General features: G+C 42.0%; 1 protein-coding gene across 5 annotated transcripts in view; it reads right to left on the minus strand.

Annotated features, from left to right (window-relative positions):
• The window catches only part of SUDS3 (SDS3 homolog, SIN3A corepressor complex component), a 62,140-nt gene that overhangs the window by 16,552 nt on the left and 22,599 nt on the right, over positions 1-22,989 (minus strand). For all 5 annotated transcript variants that reach the window (XM_040345690.1, XM_040345673.1, XM_040345681.1 and 2 more), the window contains 7 exons: positions 20,601-20,672; positions 19,631-19,650; positions 14,392-14,548; positions 11,437-11,532; positions 5,070-5,131; positions 3,751-3,772; positions 542-647 (listed from right to left, as the gene is read on the minus strand). In XM_040345690.1, the coding sequence (XP_040201624.1) occupies positions 542-647; positions 3,751-3,772; positions 5,070-5,131; positions 11,437-11,532; positions 14,392-14,548; positions 19,631-19,650; positions 20,601-20,672 (535 nt within the window). The remainder of the gene's footprint in view (positions 1-541; positions 648-3,750; positions 3,773-5,069; positions 5,132-11,436; positions 11,533-14,391; positions 14,549-19,630; positions 19,651-20,600; positions 20,673-22,989) is intronic.

Consider the following 22,989-nt stretch of genomic DNA (forward strand, 5'->3'; position numbering starts at 1 on the left):
AAAAGGCCCCTCAAACGCCTATGCACAAGATACAACAAACATCACATAGTGCTGTTCACACTAAACGTTATTGTTGTGTCGCTTCAAAATTAAAGCCGAATGTCAAGTCAGGAGGCGTTTGAAGTCTTTCAATGCCTCCCATTGAAGTCTATGGTAATGCCCCATAAATGCTCTGGCATGCAGTTGCGGGGCGTTAGGATTAGTTAATTTACTGTAATGGAATAGGTGTTTGTGGAGCAGTTTTACCTCCTCATTAATGCTTGTAAAACGCAATGCCCATATTAAAGCTCATTGACGCCTGCCTGACGCCCATACCAACGCCATACAAATGCTATAATAGAAATTTAGTCAAGCGTGAACAAGCCCTTATATAAAAGTTCAGAAACCTGGTACCCTACAGAAAGATCCCTGGGGTATCAAGGTACAGACCCTCAGCTACAGAACTGGAGGACTACAAGCTAGAGCTAGCATTAAAAGCAAGAATTTGTTGTTTTCCGAACAATATTAGAAAATTATCCCAATAAAGAATATTAATATTTACCATCTCTTATCATAATACAGCTTCCCTTCCTCTATCCGAGCTTCAAACCTCAGGGCAGGAGATTCAGTTTGGGTAGCTGGAAGATGTTCTGGAGTTGATGGAGATACTGCAAAGAAAATATACACAGAAGTAAAACCTTGGTTTGAGAGTAACTTGGTTTGAGAACGTTTTGCAAGACAAGCTAATTTTTTTAAATAAATTTTGACTTGGTTTTCAAGCGATGTCTTGATAAACAAGTAGCGTCAAGTCACAACAGAGCATAAAAGAGAAGAGCCTCTAAGTGTAGCAATATGGTTGCATTTAATGAAGGTACAACATTTAGAAACTCACATGGTTGAGGATTAAAAAAGAGGCACATCCAAGTATGCAGGCATCCGAGGTAAAGCTGTCCCACATAGACCTTTCTCTGCACCGCCATCAACTTTATCCCTTCCACGCTGCGCTTCACGAGCGGTTCAATCACTCTACTCCAGGGTAGTCTTCCCGTTTACGATTGTAGACTGACAGCGGTGAGAGCACGTGGTGCGGGGGATGGTCTATGTGGACAGCTTTACCTCGGATGTCTGCATACTTAGATGTGCCTCTTTTAATCATAAAACATTTGAGTTGCTAAATGTTGTACCTTCATTAAATGTAACCATATTGCTACACTTAGAGGCGCCTCTCTTCTCTTTTATACTCTGTAGCTCCTGCTGGATTTTGCTTCTAATCCCCTTGTGGAGGCTTCCATTTGTGGATGGACATTTTATGCTTATACAACCCTTCACATTGCTATAATGTTTTTATATGGACTTTAAACTGAAGGACTTATAAATAAATGGTTGTGGAACGAATCAATCGAGTTTCTATTATTTCTTATGGGGAAATTTGCTTTGATATACAAGTGCTTTGGATTACAAGCATGTTTCAGGAATAATTTATGTTCGCAATCAAAGGTTTTACTGTACAGTCTCTCAATACAGACTGGTCACCAAAGCGAAACAAGATAAGCTGACAAAGCAAATGTGACAAACGGATGAAAGTATGGTTTTGAAGATGTCATTGACCATTTATATCAGCACCCTCCAGTAACATAACTGGAGGTCATAGGCTTTGCTAGGGAGGAACCAGTCCTCTGTACAACTAAGTGTAGCAACTATATTTTAATTATTTTTAAACTTTATTCACTAGAACTACAAATTAATTGGTGCAAAACTATGGAGGTTTAAAATAAACCTGTGCAAATGACATTTAACCTGCTTAACTTGCTGGTCACCTTAGAAGAAACATAGATAATAAACATAGAAACATAGACAAATGCAGCTCACAGCACTAAATAGGTAACTGAATGAAATTACAATGCTCAAGTTGGGTCCTCTAAACCAGGGTTTGACAAATTTGCTTGGAATCTAGGAGCCAGCTAAAAAAGTTAGGAGCCAGAAAACGCACCCCGTCCCGACGAGCTTGCGCGCAGAAGCGAACACATATACGTGAGCAGCGCCCGCATATGTAAACTGTGTTCAAACCACACATGTGAGGTATCGCCGCGATTGCTAGAGCGAGAGCAATAATTCTAGCCCTAGACCTCCTCTGTAACTCAAAACATGCAACCTGTAGATTTTTTTTTAAACGTTGCCTATGAAGATTTTAAAGGGTAAAAGTTTGTCGGCATTCCACGAGCGGATGCAATTTTGAAGCGTGACATGTTGGGTACGAATTTACTCGGCGTAACATTAGCTTTCATAATATTTAAAAAAAATGGGGATAACTTTACTGGTGTCTTATTTAATAAAAAAAAAAGTGTAATTTTTTCCCAAAAAAGTAAGACCACTGCGCAAATACGGCGTGACAGAAAGTATTGACAGAAAGAAACGGTCGCCATTTTATTCTCTAGGGTGTTAGGATAAAAAATATATATATATATATATATAATGTTTGGGGGTTCTAATTAGAGGGAAGAAGATGGCAGTGAAAAATTACGTTAGAATTGCTGTTTAAAAGAGGGGGTTCACCCTAAAAAAAAATATAGACTGTAATATCCAGCATACTGCTGACATCAACAGTATGCTGAATTATTATTATTTTTTTTTTTTTTTCGGTCTGTACTTATGGTTTTCTGTCGTTTTCACCCGGCTTCCGGGTTCTCGCTCCCCCGGGGGAGTAGGCGTTCCTAAGCTCTGCATAGATGATTGACGTGCGCGTCATCGCCTTCCGAAAATATCCGAGTGGGACTCGGCACTTTACGGCGCCTGCGCAGTCGGCTCTACACGGCAGGCGCCGTAAAGAGCCGAGTGTCCCCGTCGGATATTTTCGGAAGGCGATGAAAAATGACAACGCTACAAGCCTTTATTAAGGCTACAGATAGGTTAGCTAAAAAGTTCATTTTGAGGGTGAACCTCCGCTTTAACTTGTAATACCAACGGCCACCACCAGATGGCGCCAGCTCACACATCTGGTGGTAATAACTTGTAATACCAACGGCTCACCACCAGATGGCGCCAGCTCACAAAATTATTTTTTTTTCTTTTTGCCCACCTTCCAAGCCAAGTCGCCAGGACGCTATTTCTAGTCGCCATGGCGACCTGGCGACCGGCATTTGTCGTGCCCTGCTCTAAACAATGTTTCAGCATGTAGAAGAATAAGTTAAAGTATAAATGCATTTTAAAACAAAGTACACAGGCGCAGCCAGGCCAAAAAGAACATGCATGCTGAATACAAACAACCCCCAGGGGTGGAAGCCCTTGGGAGGGGAGGGTGTGATCAGTCAGGGCACATGAGCAAAACAAGGATAAGTTTAGGTTGTACACTTATGCTTTAAAGCAGGGGTGTCAAACTCAATTTTACCGTGGGCCACATCAGCATTAGGATTGCCCTCAAAAGGGCCGGTTGTATCTGTAAGATTAGATGTCCAGCACATCCCCCTCCCCTTTACATTAGAGGTCAAGAGCCACCTCACCATCAGAAGTCGAGTCCCCCACTCTCCCTTACATCACAGTGCACCCCCCTTTCTGTATGCTGCTGCTGGGAAGAAGCTGGATGCATTGCGTGAAAGGAAGGGTCTGAAAGGTGATCAGAGGAAGGCTGGAGCTCTCCTGCAAATGCAGACGAGGAGCGAGGGCCACATGAAATGGCCTGGATTCAGCCTGTGGGCCTTGTATCACTTTTTAACAACAATGGTATGCTTTAGCAAGCTTATAGTGCTTTCATGTTTGCTTGTCATAGTTACTTACCTGGTCTTTTAGGCGATTTTAACTGTTAAAAGGAGAAAAAAAAAAAAAAAGATATAAGCCAATCTGAGAAATGTAAAAATACATATACAGTAAAATGTTATGCTATATTAGATACCAAATAACCAATCTGTACTGAATGAACCCAGTACTATGGTATCACAAAAACGTTTAAAATGTCCCCTCTACCCAAACATGATGCTTGGGTTTTGGGTGGGCGCTACCGACAAGCTAAAATGTTCCATCTCTTGCCAAGGGCTTTTAGAGTTTAGTGGTAAAAATTTTGAAATACTTTGTTTTTTACTTGGTCTTAATGACGGTGTTTTTTCTGTTAATTTTTTTGTAAATAAGTACGTTTTCTCTTTCAATTACGGGCACTGATAGGCACCGATGAGATGGCACTGATGGACATCGATGAGGTAGTACTGACGGGCACAGATGAGGTGGCACTGATTGGCGGCGCTGGTATGCGGCACTGATGGGCGGCACTGATGGGCACTCATGGGCGGCACTGATGGGCACTCATGGGTGGCACAGATGGGCACTGATAGGTGGGCACTGGGCATGGATGGGCACTGTGGGGTGGCACTGATGGACACTGGTGTGGCACTGATGGACACTGTGGGGCGGCACCGATTTACCCATGTTTGCCAATCAGTGCCCATTTGTGGGCACTGATTGGCATTTTTTTTTTTTTTTGCCCCTTTTTTTTTTTTTTTGCCCTTCCCTGGTCCAGGGTGGGCTTCCCTGGTGGTCCAGTGTGGCGATCCGAGGGGGGGCTGCACTGATAAACAATCAGTGCGAACCCCCCGTCAGGAGAGCCGCCGATCGGCTCTCCTCTACTCGCGTCTGTCAGACGCGAGTGAGGAAGAGCCGATCAACGGCTCTTCCTGTTTACATCGTGATCAGCCGTGGTTGGACACGGCTGATCACGTGGTAAAGAGTCTCCGTGAGAGACTCTTTACCGAGATCGGTGTTGCGGGGTGTCAGACTGACACCCTGCAACAACGATCGCCGCGATGCGCGCCCCCGGGGGCACGCAGCGGCTCAGAATCCTGAGGACGTCCAGTCAGGATTCTACAACCACTTTGCCGCCGTCAATCTGTCATTGGCAGGCGGCAAGTGGTTAAGCTTGCCCAGAGATGGGCTTTGACATGTATAGGAGCGTTTGTGAATATTTGCATTATATCTGACATAATTAAAACTGTAAAATTATAGTAAAACCCCATAAAACTTTTCATGTCCAAAATGTATCTGCAGGTAAAAGAATAGTGTATTCTGATAAGGACAGCTGGAAACACGCAGCTAAAATTAGCCCATACCTTATTTAAGGTTCTTAAATCTTCCATGATCTGTTCATCTGTAAGTAGGTAATTAAGCTGAGGTACAAAGGGTTAAGGCAAAATGTAAAGAAAAAAAAAAAAAAAAAAAGGGTCTGCACAACATTTCTACAAAACAAACTTTGTGTCCTGTTCCGGATTGTATAGATTTTATTACAGTTAGTTATTTATATAGTGCCGCCAATTTTTAAAGAACTTTACCTACTATTTCACATCAGTCCGTATCTCACTGCGCACACATACTAAGGCGCATTTTAGACGGCAGCAAATGTAACCTGCCACAGCATATCATTGGAGTATGAGAGGAATCTACAGTACCCAGAGGAAACCCACACGAGCACAAGGAGAACATGCAAACTCCATGCAGATAGTGTCCTGGATGGAAATTGAACGGCCTCTAGTTGGGCAAAGGAGAGGCACTAATCCCAGAGTCATATTATATATATATATATATATATATATATATATATATATATATATATATATATATATATATATATATATATATATATATATATATATCTCTTTATCGACCTTGCTTTGTGCACTGGTGCGCAGTCATGTTGTAACAGAAAGGGGTCATCCCCAAACTGTTCCCACAAAGTTGGGAGCATGAAATGGTCCAAAATGTCTTGGTATGCCGACGCCTTAAAGAGTTCCCTTCACTGGAACCAAGGGGCTGAGCCAAACCCCTGAAAAACAGCTTCACACCATAATCCCCCATCCACCAAATGATTTGGACCAACAACATACCCATAAAAAGTTGACCAACTGAAAATATAATATATATAATATATATATATATATATATATATATATATATATATATATATATATATATATATATATATATATATATATATATATATATAGTTTTCTTTATTTTCATGACTATGAAAATTGTAGATTCACACTGAAGGTATCAAAACTCTGAATTAACACATGTGGAATTATACATAACAAAAAAGTGTGAAACAACTGAAAATATATTTCATATTCTAGGCACACACTCTTGGCATTCTCTTGATGAGCTTCAAGAGGTAGTCACCTGGCGCAGCACCCCATCACTCTCCTTCTTGGTCAAATAGCCCTTACACAGCCTGGAGGTGTGTTTGGGGTCATTGTCCTGTTGAAAAATAAATGATGGTCCAACTAAACGCAAACCGGATGGAATAGCATGCTGCTGCAAGATGCTGTGGTAGCCATGCTGGTTCAGTATTCCTTCAATTTTGAATAAATCCCCAACAGTGTCACCAGCAAAGCACCCCCACACCATCACACCTCCTCCATGCTTCACGGTGGGAACCAGGCACGTAGAGTCCATCCGTTCACCTTTTCTGCGTCGCACAAAGACACGGGGGTTGGAACCAAAGATCTCAAATTTGGACTCATCAGACCAAAGCACAGATTTCCACTGGTCTAATGTCCATTCCTTGTGTTCTTTAGCCCAAACAAGTCTCTTCTGCTTGTTGCCTTTCTTTAGCAGTGGTTTCCTAGCAGATATTCTACCACGAAGGCCTGATTCACACAGTCTCCTCCTAACAGTTCTAGAGATGTGTCTGCTGCAAAAGGTGGCTACTTTGAAGAACCTAGAATATGAAATATATTTTCAGTTGTTTCACACGTTTTTGTTATGTATAATTCCACATGTGTTAATTCATAGTTTTGATGCCTTCAGTGTGAATCTACAATTTTCATAGTCATGAAAATAAAGAAAACTCTTTGAATGAGAAGGTGTGTCCAAACTTTTGGTCTGTACTGTGTGTGTGTGTGTGTGTGTGTGTGTGTGTGTGTGTGTGTGTGTGTGTGTGTGTGTGTGTGTATGTGTGTATGTATGTATGTATGTATGTATGTATGTATGTATGTATGTATGTATGTATGTATGTATGTATGTATGTATGTATGTATATATATATATATATATATATATATATATATATATATATATACATACATACATACATACATATACACACACACACACACACACACACACACACATATATATATATATATATATACACACACATACATATATATATATATATATATATATACACACACACACACATACATACATATATATATATATACACACACACATACATACATACATATATATAAATATATATACACACACACACACACACACACACACACACTCTCCATTCTTTTTAAAAAAAATCATAAACTTATAGATGACATATTTTACTAAAGCAATTATGACAGTCCAGGGGTGACGCATGCAATCATTTGTATAGTAAATGGTTTAAAGTGCTCTGGTCTTTGGGCAGCAATATGGTCCGGGGGTTAAGTGGTTAATGAACAAGTGTTAACGGGGGTTGTAAAGGTAAATTTTTTTCCCCTAAATAGCTTCCTTCACTTACCTCATCCTTCCATTTTGCTTTTAAATGTCCTCATTTCTTCTGAGAAATCCTCACATCCTGTTCTTCTGTCTGTAACTCCACACAGTATTGCAAGGCTTTCTCCCTGGTGTGGAGTGTCGTGCTCGCCCCCTCCCTTGGGACTACAGGAGAGTCAGGACGCCCATTAATACACAGCTCTTTTCTCTGCAACGTAGAGCGTCTCGACTCTCCTGTAGTCCAAAGGAGGGGGCGAGCATGACACTCCACACCAGGGAGAAAGCCTCACATTACTGTGTGGAGTTACAGACAGAAGAACAGGAAGTGTGCATTTCTCAGAAGAAATAAGGACATTTAAAAGCAAAATTGAAGGGTGAGGTCAGTGAAGAAGGACTGCACCAAGGTAAAGGAAGCTATTTAGGAAAAAAATAAAATAAAAATTGTACCTTTACAACCCTTTTAAGAATGAAAATTTGAGCCAGAGGCAAGTCTGCATATTGCAAACATTCTACAGGAGCAAACAATTCAATGAGATATAATAAATATGAGACGCATCCCTTTTGTCCGAGAATGAAACCTACAGGTGCATAGTCTTCATTACAAGGCCAGGTCTGCTTTCAATATACAGCGCCTTGAAAAAGTATTCATAACCCTTGAAATTTTCCACATTTTGTTGTGTTACAACCAAAAACTTAAATGTATTTTATTGGAATTTTAAGCGATAGACCAACACAAAGTGGCACATAATTGTGAAGTGAAAGGAAAATGATAAATGGTTTTCAACATTCTTTACAAATAAATGTCTGAAAAGTGCGACGTGCATTTGTATTCAGCCCCCCCCTGAGTCAATACTTTCTAGAACCATCTTTCGCTGCAATTACAGCTGAAAGTCTTTTTGGGGATGTCTCTACCAGCTTTGCACATCTAGAGAGTGAAATTTTTGCCCATTCTTCTTTGCAAAACAGCTTAAGCTCTGTCAGACTGGATATAGTGTCTGTCAACAGCAATTTTCAAGTCTAGTCAGCGATTCTTAGGCCCTGTACACACGAGCGGATATCCGATGAAAACGGTCCGCCGGACCTTTTCACTCGGACATTTCTGCTCCAGATTTTGATCTGATGGCTGTACACACCACACCATCAGATCAAAATCCCCGCGGAAAACATACGCGGTGACGTGGCCGCGCCGTCGCCGCGACGATGAAGCGGCGACGTGCGCGACCCTGGAAGGTAAATACTTTGACGCATGCGAGGGATGGGGATCGTTTGGACTTATCTGGTGAGTCTGTACAGACGACGCACAGGTTTCCAGCAAATAGATTTCTTAGCATGCTAAGAAATTTTTATCCGCTTGAAAACGGTCGGCTGGACAAATGTCCGCACGACCGGATTTGTCTGCTGGAACTGATCCGCGGATAAATCCCAGTGGACAGATCCGGTCGTGTGTACGGGGCCTTAAAGGATTTAGGTCTGGACTTTGACTGGGCAATTCTAAACACATTAACATGCTTTGATCTACACCAGGGATCCTCAAACTACAGCCCTCCAGCTGTTGCGGAACTACACATCCCATGAGGCATGGCAAAACTGACATTCACAGACATGACTAGGCATGATGGGAATTGTAGTTCCTGAACAACTGGAGGGCCATAGTTTGAAGACCTATGATCTACACCATTCCGTTGTAGCTCTGGCTGTATGTTTAGGGTCGTTGTCCTGCTGGAAGGTGAACCTCCACCCCAGTCTCAAGTCCATTGCAGACAAACAGATTTTCTCATTAGATTGCCCTGTATTTTGCTCCATCCATATTTCCATCTACGAGTAAGCATCACATGATGTGAAACATGTCAGCCACCTTTTTCCTGTTGATCAATTCATTTTGACTGCATCGCTTTGGTTATTTGGATTTTATTTATACAATAAAGACATTGTTTGAAGGAGTACGGCAGTCCAGGATTTTCTTCTAACCAATGCACCTGTGCATAGCCAGCACCTTTTTGGTTTAGTGGGACAGAAGCAAAGCCAAGGGATCAGCAGTTTTTAGAGCGGTATCATTTCTCAGATTTCCATCAACTCTGACCAGTTTCCCTGTCCCTGCTGAAGAAAAGCATCCCCACAACATGATGCTGCCACCACCATGTTTCACGGTGGGGATGGCGTGTTCAGGGTGATGTGCTGCGTTTGTTTTCCGCCACACGTAGCATTTTGCTTTTAGGCCAAAACGTTTGATTTTGGTCTCATCTGACCTGAGAACCTTCTTCCACATGTTTGCCGTGTCCCCCACATGGCTTCTCACAAACTGCAAACAGGACTTATTATGGCTTTCTTCTTGCCACTCTTCCATAAAGGCCAGATTTGTGGAGTGTACGACTAATAGTTATCTGAGCTGTTGATCTCTGCAGCTCTTCCAGAGTTACCATGGACTCTTGGCTGCTTCTCTGATTAATGCTCTCCTTGCCCCGCCTGTCAGTTTAGGTGGATGGCCATGTCTTGGTAGGTTTGCAGTTGTGCCATACTCTTTCCATTTTCGGACAGTGCTCCGTGAGATGTTCAAAGCTTGGGATATTTTTTTTTATAGCCTATCCCTGCTTTAAACTTCTACACAATGTTATCCCTGACCTGTCTGGTGTGTTCCTTGGCCTTCATGATGCGGTTTGTTCAATAATGTTCTCTAACAAAATCCTGAGGGCTTTACAGAACAGCTGTATCTATATCGAGATTAAATTATACACAGGTGCACTCCATTTTCTAATTAGGTGACCAATTAAGGCAAATGGTTACACTAGATTTTAGTAAGGGGTATCAGAGTAAGGCTGGGTTCACACTACGGTTTTCCCGTCCGTCAGCCGCATACGATTTATATGAAAAAACGTATGCGGCTGAAACGGACGGGAACGTATGGCACCGCACATATGTGCGTTTTCCATTAACATTAATGTTAAAGGAAAACGTATGCGGTTGCCATACTGTTTTAAAAACGACCGCAAAACCGTGGTTGAACACGGTTTTGCGTACGTTTAAAAAACGTTTTGCCAGCAAATCGTACGCACCCGGATGCATCCGAGTGCATACGATTTGCAATGCATTCTCTATCTCTACGTTTTCCCGTCCGTGCCCGTACGTTTTCAATACTGAAATCGTATGCGGCTGACGGACGGGAAAACCGTAGTGTGAACCCAGCCTAAGGGCTCTTTCACACGTCCGTTCAGTTTTTCAGATCAGTTTTTTTTTCATCAGTTGATCAGTTTTTGCATCCGTTTTTGCATCCGTTTTTGCATCAGTTTTTTTTTTGGGGGGGGGGGGGGGGGCTTTTTACATAGAAAAACAGATGTTAGCGGAACGGATGATAAACGGATCATCCGTTAACGTCCGTTTTTCGTCCGTTCCGTTTTTTAGACGGAAGAAAAATAGGGTTTTCTTCCGTCCAAAAAAACGGAACTGAACGCAGACGGATGCTAACAGACGTTAGCGGATGCTCATCCGCTAACGGACGCTAGCCCATAGGGAAGCATTGCGGTCCGTTAGCGGACGTCCAAAAAACGGACGAACGGAACGGACGTGTGAAAGAGCCCTAAAGGGGTTGATTACAAATACATGCCACACGTTTCAAATATTTGTAAAAAAAAAAATAATGGAAAACCATTTATAATTTTCCTTTCACTTCGCAATTATGTGCCACTTTGTGTTGGTTTATCACATAAAATACTGATAATATGCGTTTACATTTTTGGTTGTAACATGGCAAAATGTTTAAAGTTTCAAGGGCTATGAATATGTTTTCAAGGCACTGTACATGCCAATAAGCCCAATTTGTCAAAACCTCTGTAGTGAAACTTGGAATCGAAAGCCAGCCATTATTATTTAAAAGTATTACAGCAACAATAGTTAATCACATATTTTTTTGTAATATCTTACAAAGTGTTTCCCCAAAGTACATGATATGGAAAAGTAATTTGTTTTGTTTTAATGTGGTAAGTAAAAGGATATCAGGTGCTGGCTTCCTTCGCTTATCAGGGATTGGCACTGGATCATTGGGCCGTCGTCTCAGTTTTCGAGTCATAATAGGCTTGACCTCCATGGAATCTGTAAAATGTGAGGCATTTTAATAGGACCACTTAGATTTACCAAAATGTTTGACCTGCTAAAACAACTTTCTTGGCATGCAGTACAAGACACAGGCCCATTAAGACTTGACAGTTGGTTACATGCTGCCTCCTTAAGATGAGGACAATGGCAACAAATTTATTAAGGCAGGACACATAACCCCTTCTGCTCCCAACAAACCTTCGTTTTTCAAAAAAAAAAAAAAAACATGCATGCAGTTGGGAGGGTGCCCTGTGTTCTGTACTGCAAGGATTGTACAGAGAAGAAAAAAGGTATTTGACAATCATATAGTTGAGGACACAACACAGGCTTCTTTAAGTAATGACCATGGGACATCTACAAATACTACAACGGAGGGTGAGTAACATAGCAAACAATGCCAACAGGCCCAAAACAAGGGGATCCATTTTTAAACCAAAAGAACAGCTTGAGTGAACAGAAGACCAGGTATGGAGAAATCTGAGAAACAGACACGTGGTGCTGAAGAGCCCAAGAGGCACTGACGGAACGTGTTGAGTGGGCCTTTAGCAGGAAAAGGAGGAGTTCTCTCCTTCAAGGTGCAAGCCTTAGTAATAACCTGCCTAACCCACCAGAGATAGTGGAACAAGACGCAGCAGAGTAATTGTGAGAGCCCACAGGCAGGACAAAACAGAAAAAAACAAGGTTTGAATGGAAGTAGTTAGCTGAGAGAGAAACAGAGTAAACATCATCTAGACAATGGAGTCCTTAGGCCTCAAAACCACCCTGTCTATCTGAAGAACAAGGAAGGATTCTTTATAGTATAAAGGAGACCCCTCTGACATGATAGCAAGGAGAAAAACCACCTCAGAAGCAAGATCGGTCAGGGGAAGAGCACAAATGAGTTTAAAGGGAGGTTACTGTTTACATAAAGACGGCCTAGGCTATAAGAAGACCCTAAAACTGAGATGCAGCACGGTGGCCAAGACCATACAGCGATTTAGCAGGACAGGTTCCACTCAGAACAGGCCTCGCCATGGTCGACCAAAAAAAAGTTTAGTGCACATGCTCAGCGTCATATCCAGAGGTTGTCTTTGGGAAATAGATGTATAAGTGATGCCAGCATTGCTGCAGAGGTTGAAGGAGTGTGGGGGGGGGGGGTCAGGCTGTCAGTGCTCAGACCATACGCTGCACACTGCATCAAATTGGTCTGCATGGCTGTCGGCCCAGAAGGAAGCCTCTTTTAAAGACGATGCACAAGAAAGCCCGCAGTTTGCTGAAGACAAGCAGACTAAGGGCAAGGATTACTGGAACCATGCCCTGCGGTCTGATGAGACCAAGATAAACTTATTTGGTTCAGATGGTGTCAAGCGTGTGCGGCAGCAAACAGGTGAGGAGTATAAAGACAAGTGTGTCTTGCCTACAGTCATGCATTGTGGTGGGAGTGTCATGGTCTGGGGCTGCATGAGTGCTGCCGGCACTAGGGAGCTACAGTTCATTGAGGGAACCATGAATGCCAACATGTACTGTGACATACTGAGGAAGCGCATTATCCCCACCCTTCGAATACTGGGCCGCAGGGCAGTATTCCAACATAATGACCCCAAACACACCTCCAAGACAACCAATGCCTTGCTAAAAGAAGCAGAGGGTAAAGGCGATGGACTGGCCAAGCATGTCTCCAGACCTAAACCCTATTGAGTACCTGTGGGGCATCCTCAAATGGAAGGTGGGAGGAGCGCAAAGTCTCTACGATCCACAAGCTCCAGGAGTGGAAGAGGACTCCAGTGGCAACCTGTGAAGCTCTGGTGAACTCCATGCCCAAGAGGGCTAAGGCAGTGCTGGAAAATTATGGTGGCCACACAAAATATTGACACTTTGGGCCCAATTTGGACATTTTTACTTAGGGGTGTAGTTGATTTAGATATCCATGGCTGTGTGCCGAGTTATTTTGAGGGGACAGCAAATTTACACTGTTATACAAGCTGTACACTCACTACTTTACATTGTAGCAAAGTGTAATTTCTTCAGTTGTTGTCACATGAAAAAGATAGGATATTGAATATGTAATTTTGGTTACACCCCACCCACACTGTGCACGTAGTAACACCTCTTTACTTTCCCTAGAACATCTCTATGTTTTGTATATACTGTAGATAGCTGAATATAAGGATGTGTCGATACTGAGTATTTTCACGAGCACTCACGAAAATGCTCCAGATACCGAAACCAATACTTCGCAGTGCGATTTGTGTCGAGACAAAATGAATGGGTGCAAATCACACTGTAAAGAATTGCATGCGATTTAAACAGGAATGCGGTGCGATTCCTGTCTGAATCGCAAGCAGTTACCCACATTGCTCCTGTGTGAACTCTGGCTGAAATCACTACCACAATCCTGGGTTCACACAGGAGCAGTGGGGAAACAGCATGCAATTTGGACAGGAATTGCACTGTATTCCTGTTCAAATCGCATGCAATTTACACCCATTCATTTTTTATGGACAGAAATCACACTGCAAAGCATAGGCGAGCACTTGACCGAAAGTATCAGTACTCCATCTCGCCGATAAAAAAAAAAATTCTGGATGCCTACACACACAGGAGGCAGAGAAAACCTCCTCTAAGACCTCCATAAGAGATTGACAGCAGTTTTCCTTCTGCCACTTTGATTATTCTGCAACCTGCACTCCCAACCCGGAATGCTCAAGGAAGCCGCAATGACAGTGGCACAGCAGCGGAAATTTTACAAACAACCAAATTCCATGTTTGGGTCCAAAACAAAATACTTAGAAAGTGCTGCCATCACCTAAAAACATGGGAGCTCAATACTACTTTTGACAGTGTTAAAAGGAGCGTTTACGTTTAAACGAATCCTACCTCCTGTCAATTCCATTGTTAATTTTTCATTTTCAATCATTTTCTTTTTTTCCTCTAGCTCTGCAATTAGATTTTCTTTCAGTTCAACCTTCTTATCCTCAAACTCTTTGACAGCAGCCTTTTTCTCCTTGATGTAGTTCCTTTCCACTTGTTCTGTCTGCAATTTAAAACAAAAAATAAAAATTTGGTAACTGCTGAGCAAATAATTCCAAATTAAACCGTAGTAATAATCTCTTGAGCAGCCAGCACAATATTGATGAACAACAATGATAACCAGTAAAAGATGGACGCAGCGCTCATACGATTGTCCGTAAAAAATAATCCATGGATATTGTAGACTAGAGCACACTTGGTGAGGTGTACACTGTGTGGACAGGAAAGGAGAACCACCACTGGCACCTGATCACACTGCCGCTCAAACTCCTCTTTGGACCCTCATTACAAAGGTCACCCAAAAGTAAATATTTTAGCTATAGGCAGAGCCTAATTGGTCCAAGTCAGCCCCTGGTTCCATGTATGGTCGTCATAATGCAAACTAGTTCTCATTAAAAACTGGTGGAACGCAGGCCACACTAGTTTCTATCAGAGATTGGTGAGGTGTACACTGTGTGGACAGGAAAGGGGAACAACCACAGACACCTGATCACAATGCGGCTTACCCTCCTCTTTAAACCCTCATTACAAAAAGGTCAGATAGGCTTATGGTTGCAATAAAAAATCCCTCGATCTCGGCACACCACAACCGACCAGGCAAAGGGAAATGGATATAGGCACCCTGGAGTCCAATTCCGGTAGTACAACCATTAAATCCACACAAGCAATACACCCAGGGAACACAAAGGAACAAACCTCATGGTGCAGTAATCCTTGATATTGTTTAATGTATAAAACGTAATGAAGTCACATTTTACAGGTCACGAGGTTACAAGACACGATCATATCATAAGTAAAAAACTTCCAGCGTGAATTTGTGTGGATTTAACGGCTGAACTACCGGGATTGGAATACGGACTTCAGGGTGCCTATATCCATTTCCTTTGCCTGGTCGGTCGTGGTGTGGTGTGCTTGGTTTCGAGAAATTTTTATTGCAACCATAAGCCTATCTGACCTTTGTAATGAGGGTCCAAAGAGGAGGGTAAGCGGCAATGTGATCAGGTGCCAGTGGTGGTTCTCCTTTCCTGTCCACGCAGTGTACACCTCACCAAGAGTCTTCTTGTCTACGATATCCATGGATTAATGTTTATGGACAATCATATGAGCGCTGCATCTATCTTTTACAATTTAAAACAAAATACTTTATTGCTTCTCTGTAAACTATGAAGGGTCAGACCACCCAAAATAATATTTTAGCTATAGGCTGAGCCTAATTGGTTTAAGTTGGCTCCTGGTATAATGCAAATTAGTTCTTATTAAAAATTGGTGGAATGCAGGCCACACAAGTTTCTATCAGAGATTTCTATCTGAGCTTCAGTAAAACCTACGTTAGACTTACCGGTAACAGTATTTATACGAACCTTCCAGGAGGGCATACCTGAGAGATGAGGGCTCCTCCCCACAGGAAACAAAATCAATTGACAGCTTGTTATAAGTCCCCACCCTTCCCCTTGATCCCCAGTATGTAATAAAGTAATCCCGAACTGGTTCACAAGAGACATCGTTCCACAGAGGTACTTGCCACCTAGCTTATTGTTCCTTCCACACAGGGCGGGAAGTAGGCCTGCCGTCCTGGAAGGTTCGTAGAAATACCATTACCGTTAAGTCCAACGTAGGTTTTCTCCTATCACCTTCCAGGACCGCACACCTTAGAGGATAATAAAGGACCCACAGGCCTACTTTAGGGTGGGACCCCTGCTTGCAAGGACTTTCTGCCAAGTGTCAGATTTTGACTTGAATTTTTTTTTTTTTTTTTACCTCCACTCCCTAGTGTGCGATGAAGGTATCATAGCTGGATCATGCAACTGACCTGCAGGTCTGCTGCACCTATGCCCCTGCCTTCTCTTCGGATGCAGGATCTAGGTGGCATAGGCTCTTAAAGCGGAGTTCCGGCCACAATTTCACTTTTTTTATATAAATACCCCTGTAATACACAAGCTTAATGTATTCTAGTAAAGTTAGTCTGTAAACTAAGGTCCGTTTTGTTAGGTTCTTACAGCATTTAGACACTTTATAAAATATAAATTAACTGGGGCCATCTTAAGTGTGGGCATCATGAAGCCAGACTGTATGACTTCCTGGATTTCAGCCTTGCAGATCTCGCACATGCTCAGTGCTGCACAAGCAGTGCGATAGGTTTCAGATCAGGTTTCAGCACCTGTACTGTCCAAGTCACATGATTCTTCGAGACTGGGGAGTGCACAGACTCCTGGAAAGTTACACCCACTACATTCCCAGGAGTCTGTGCGGTGTAGGTTAGGAAGCTTAAGCACCTAGGTTCAGGAAGAGGGAAGATTAACTATTCTGCCTAGCAACAACACTTTGAAGGCATCTAAAAAAAAATATTTTTTTCTTAAAGGACTAATGACATTTTTTTAAAACTACTGATGTAATGTTATATTTATGGGTGGAACTCCACTTTAACCACTTCCAGCCCAAGGACGTCATATGACGTCCTGGACTTTCAGTGGGGATATCTGAATGATGCCTGCAGCTACAGGCATCATTCAGATATCCATCTCTTCAGCCGGCGAATCCCTGCACCATAAGAATGATCATAGCGGCGGTTCCGCCGCTTGATCGTTCTCCGGTGCTTCTCCGGGCTCTCCCGTGCCATCGGAGACCCGGAGAAACGATCCGCCGGCGTAAGATGGAAACCATAGAGTAGACTGGTGACCAGATGGTCACCAGTCATCTCTATGATCGTCGGAGGCCCGGGCGCGATGTTATGACATCACACCCGGGTCCCGGAATGTAAACACAGCCGCAATCACGGCTGAAAGCATTAGATCGGTGATTTTTTTTTCCACGATCTAATGCTTTCCAGCCTGGAGGAGAGATGTGGGGTCTTATTGACCCCGCATCTCTCCATAAAGAGTACCTGTCACACACATTCCTATTACAAGGGATGTTTACATGAGTAAAAGTTGAGTAAAATAAAAATAATAAAAAATGTTTTTTTTAAACGCCCCTATGCCCGTTAGCTCGCGCTCAGAACCGAACACACACATAAGTCCCGCCCACATATGTAAACGCCGTTCAAACCACACATTTGAAGTATCGCCGCGTGCGTTAGAGCGCCAGCAACAATTCTAGCACTAGACCTACTCTAACTCTAAAATTGTAACTTGTAAAAAAAAAAAATAAGCGACGCCTATGGAGATTTTTAAGTACTGATGTTTGGCGCCATTCCATGAGTGTGCGCAATTTTAAATTGTGACATGTTAGGTATCTATTTACTCTGCGTAACTTCATCTTTCACATTATACAAAACAATTGGGCTAACTTTACTGTTTTGTTATTTTTTAATTCACAAAACCGTTTTTTCCCCCAAAAAAAGGCGTTTGAAAAATTATTGCGCAAATACTGTGCGAGATAAAAAGTTGCAATGGCCGACATTTTATTCCCTAGGGTGTCTGCTAAAAAAACATATATAGTGTTTGGGGGTTCTGAGTAATTTTCTAACAAAAAAAATATTATTTATGCATGTAGGAGAGAAGTGCCAAAATAGGCCCGGTATGGAAGTGGTTAAAGACAAAATCTGAGAGCCTGTGAATTTTTTAAGATAGAAAAATTTACTGTGTCAACCTTCTAGCAATCGTGGTCTATAATGTCTGTAACTGCTGCATAGGACCACCAAAAAGACCAGATTTGTTCTGTGAAACAAGTAACTACTTTGGTCAACAAAGAACATCTGGTTTTAAGCCACTAGTCTGTTCAGGAGAACGATTTAGAAAAAGGCTGGGGACTTATAACAAGCTGTCAATTGATTGTGTTTCCTGTGGGGAGGAGCCCTCATCTCTCAGGTGTGCCGTCCTGGAAGGTGATAGGAGAAAGCCTTTTTTTAGCTTCCAACCCCATAGTTCTTTAGAGGTACAACCTTTTAACTTTAGCCAGATCTCCCTCCCCACCTGTGAGTTTCGGCTCTTCCCTGCCCAGTGCTGTGTGTTTCAGCAATTTCTTGTTGAATCTTACATACCGTATTTGCCGGCGTATAAGGCGACCAGGCGTATAAGACGACCCCCTAATTTTACGTTTGTTTACGATTTTTTTGCCTGTACTCACCGTATAAGACGACCCCCATTCCGATGCTTCATATTTATTTTTTCTGGAGCGATAATCTTCTTCATTCTTGCTGGAGATGGAGCCAATCACGGTGAGCGATGTATTCTATTAATGAATACAAAGCCTGCTTGGATTGGCAGAGGCTGTAACATCATCAGCCCACGCCTCTCTGACTCTCAAAGCCAATCCGAGCAGGCTACTGTATGTAGGCACTCGGATTGGCAGAGGTTGTTATTCCAATCCGAGCAGGCTCTGTATTCATTTGAATACATCGCTCACCGGGATTGGCTTAGCCGTATATACTGTATGTTGCCAAAGCTACATACAGTATTAGCACGCATCCAGCAGACATCCGAGCAGCTGACCCGGCGTATAAGACGACCCCTGCTTTTTGGCCAGTTTTTTTAAGTGTAAAAGGTAGTCTTATACGCCAGCAAATACAGTAATACAGAATAAATCCAGTAGGGAGAGTGGAAATCTCTCAATGTCCACAACAGTTCCGTAGACCCAGGAGCTCAAGCATCAAAAATATGCAAATGTTGTCAGATTGTTAACTCTCCAGAATCAACCAAACCTCCAAAATATCTATTTTGGATGCATTCATCCTAAAGGAAAAAAATGCTTACACTGGCTGTCTGAGCAGTATGTCATCTTACAGGTAAGCAATTTGGTCTAGCATGCAAGGGGATTGTGAGGTTGATTCACTAAAATTTGAGAGTGCAAAATCTGGTGCAGTTGTGCATGGTAGCCAATCAGCTTCTAACTTCAGCTTTTTCAATTAAAGCCTTGACAAAAAAAAAACTGGAAGCCGATTGGTTTCGCCTTGAGGCGATTTGGTTCGCATTTGTTGCGCTATACAAGTTACTCACTCACTCAATGCAGAGAAGCACCAGATTTTGAAAGCACCAGTTTTAGTAAATCAACCCCTGTATGTTCAATTGTCACAAGCTTAAAACAAAAACAGACTTGATCATATTAAGCCTATAATAAATAAAAAATAAAATAAAACACATGCACTTACCTCTAGCTGCAGGAAGAGCTCTGAAATAAATCACAAAATATCACGTTAGTTATAAAAATAATATTGTTTCAAAATAAAAACAACTTGACAAATTGTTGGCAATTCAATGTTTTGGAGTCTGTTTAGGGTTGCATAATATAAAATCTATTGAGAATTAGACCCCTCGAGTTTTTCAGGCGGTACAGTGCTAAAAACAGCGCCTAAATACCGCCTGAAAAACTCCTGCCAAGCCTTTTCAATGTAAAAGCCCGAGGGCTTTCACACTGAGGCGATGCGCTGGCAGGAGAGAAAAAATCTCCTGCAAGCAGCATCTTTGGAGCGGTGAGAGGAGCGGTATTTATAAGCAATAATATTGCTATTACCGGTCACAAATTATTTTTCTGTTAAAGTAATTAGAAGTACATCAAGAGGACTAATTAAAATGAAGAGACCGCAGTGCTCACTTTACATCGCACCTGCTTTTATGGGTCATTTATAAAGTGTCAACTCCAGTGTTCTCTGCATCAAAAAAAGAAAAAAAAACCTGGCCTCCAGGTTAAAGTCATAATGTGTTAGTATGTATCGCATACTAGCACATAATGACACACTTGGTTGAAAACGAAGCCCTCCAGCGGCGCACTATCCGATCTTCTTTCTGGGTTTGCGGGCTTCGGCTATCTGATTGACCGAGCTGGCGATGACGCCCCTCTTTACAGCACGGCTCTAAGGGAAAGGCACTGGTATGTCGTTCCTTCAGAGCGCATGCACGGGTGACGTCACCATCTGCATCTAAAAGGTAAATATCTCCTAAACTTTGCACGTTTAGGAGATATTTAGAGTACCTATAGGTAAGCCTTATTTTAGTTATAAATTAGAGTAATACATGGGAGTTTATTCCCACTTTAAATGTTTGTGTGGGTGGATTAAAAAAAAAATAATAAAGTTAAAACAGAGTTCTACTTTGCAAAGCATTTGAGAAGTTTGGTCTTACCAGCATTTCTTAGTCTTTCTTTGTACTGCTGATCTAATTTTTTCAAGCGCTTTTGGTATTCTTGCAATGTCCCTGTTAATAAAAAAGAAAACACGCACACACCCAAACATAAAACGTATATAAGGCTATACAAGCTCATGCAACCATCTCACTCTATAACAAGAAAAGCAGACATTTGTTTTCATTAGGGATGCACCGATACCACTATTTTAGCATTGAGTACCGACACTTTTTTTATTTTTTAAAGTACTCGCTGATATCAATTTCCGGCACTTAGGGAGATCAAGATTAGTAGGTGTGGGGGGTGGTCTCCATCTATCAGTGTGCTATGTAATATTACCATCTGGATGAGACCAAGTAATGAACACACACAGCACTCCCAACACTCAGCACTGTTGGCCACACAACTACGAGGACCAGCTGAGCCAGAAGGTATCGGTTTTTAAGTATCTGGGGAATATTAATTACCGATACTCGTGTAAATGCCTAGTATTGGCACTGATACAGGTATCGGTGTAACCCTAGTTTTTTTCATACAACATATTTTATTTTAAGGGTTTGACAATTGCCTCAAAACAGTAGTGGTACTACCAAATGTCTTACATGTGGTGAATAAAGCATAAAAAAAAAAAAAAAAAAAAAAAGAAGAAGAAGATGTTGGAGTGGGTGAATTTTCTAGAACATAACCAACATCTAATGTATTTTGGAGGGATTAAAGTTGGCCATAAACAGTTATTCACCAAGTGGGCTGAACAAAAAAAAAAAAAATATATATAATATATATTCATCCATTCACACAAATGGAGGTGGATAGTGGAATCTTCCTTGCTGGGACATTGTATTCCAATGCCGCGTACACACGATCAGTTTTCTCGTCGGGAAAACTGTCATGCTTTCTCTTGGACGAGAAAACCAGCCGTGTGTAGGCTCTCCAGCAGTTTTCCCGAAGAGAAAACCGCAGAGAATCAAGCAAGAAAATTTAGAACATGCTCTAAATTTTTCTCGTCGCGAACCGTGGTGTTTTTTTGCTTGGCAGTTTTCCCATAGGGAAACACTGCTAGGGAGCCTAAAAACACGGGCGGTTTTCTCGACCAAGAGAAAACCCGACGGGAAAACCGGCCGTGTATACACGGGGAAAAGGAAACAAGCGGTCCTCGGTTTTCCCCGACGGGTTTCTCGGCAGTGTTTTTAACGCCAAGAAACTCGATCATGTGTACGCGGCATTACAGCTTCACCGGCCACTGTAAGGATACATTAATCAGTGGCTGCAGCCGCTGGTCAAGAAAAAGTTTCCGATACGTCCTTCCAACAGAAGTCGATCAAATGCTGACACACTGATTGAAATTCAACCAAAGGGATTTGAATTGGTGTATGGCCAGCTTAAAGTGGAGTTCCACCCATAAATATAACATTACATCAGTAGTTTTAAAAAAATGTCATTAGTCCTTTACGAAAAAAATTTTTTTAGATGCCTTCAAAGTGTTGTTGCTAGGCAGAATAGTTAATCTTCCCACTTCCTGCACCTAGGTGCTTAATGCTTCCTAACCTACACCGCACAGACTCCTGGGAATGTAGTGGGTGTAACTTTCCAGGAGTCTGTGCACTCCCCAGTCTCGAAGAATCATGTGACTTGGACAGCACAGGTGCTGAAACCTGATCTGAAACCTATTACACTGCTTGTGCAGCACTGAGCATGTGCGAGATCTGCAAGGCTGAAATGATGCCCACACTTAAGATGGCCCCAGTCAATTTCTATTTTATAAAGTGTCTAAATGCCGCAACAACCTAACAAAACGGACCTTAGTTTACAGACTAACTTTACTAGAATACATTAAGCTTGTGTATTACAGGGGTATTTATATTTAAAAAGTGAAATTGTGGCCGGAACTCCGCTTTAAGGCTCACCATACACAGCATGTTACAATCTAAATGTAAAATCTTTAGATTTACCAACAAATATGTAGTGCAATAGGCTGCGTGATTGGATATAAACTAAAGTGCATCTGGAAAGTATTCACAGTGCTTATTATTTTTCCATATTTTGTTATGTTACAGCCTTATTCCAAAATGGATTCAATTCATTATTTTCCTCTAAATGCTACAAACAATACCCCATGATGACAATGTGAAGAAAGTTTGTTTAAAATCTTTGCAAATTTGTTAAAAAAAAAAAAAAAAATCACATGTACATAAGAATTCACAGCCTTTGCTCAATTTGTTGACACCTTTGGCACCAATTACAGCCTCAGGTCTTTTTGAGTATGATGCTACAAGCTTGGCACACCTGTTATTGGGCAGTTTCTCCCATTCTTCTGTACAGGACCTCTCCAGCTCCATCAGGTTGGATGGGGAGAGTATGCACAGCCATTTTTCAGATCTATTCCGAGAT

The sequence above is a fragment of the Rana temporaria genome, chromosome 1 (assembly GCF_905171775.1).
Source record: "Rana temporaria chromosome 1, aRanTem1.1, whole genome shotgun sequence".
NCBI lineage: Eukaryota > Metazoa > Chordata > Amphibia > Anura > Ranidae > Rana > Rana temporaria.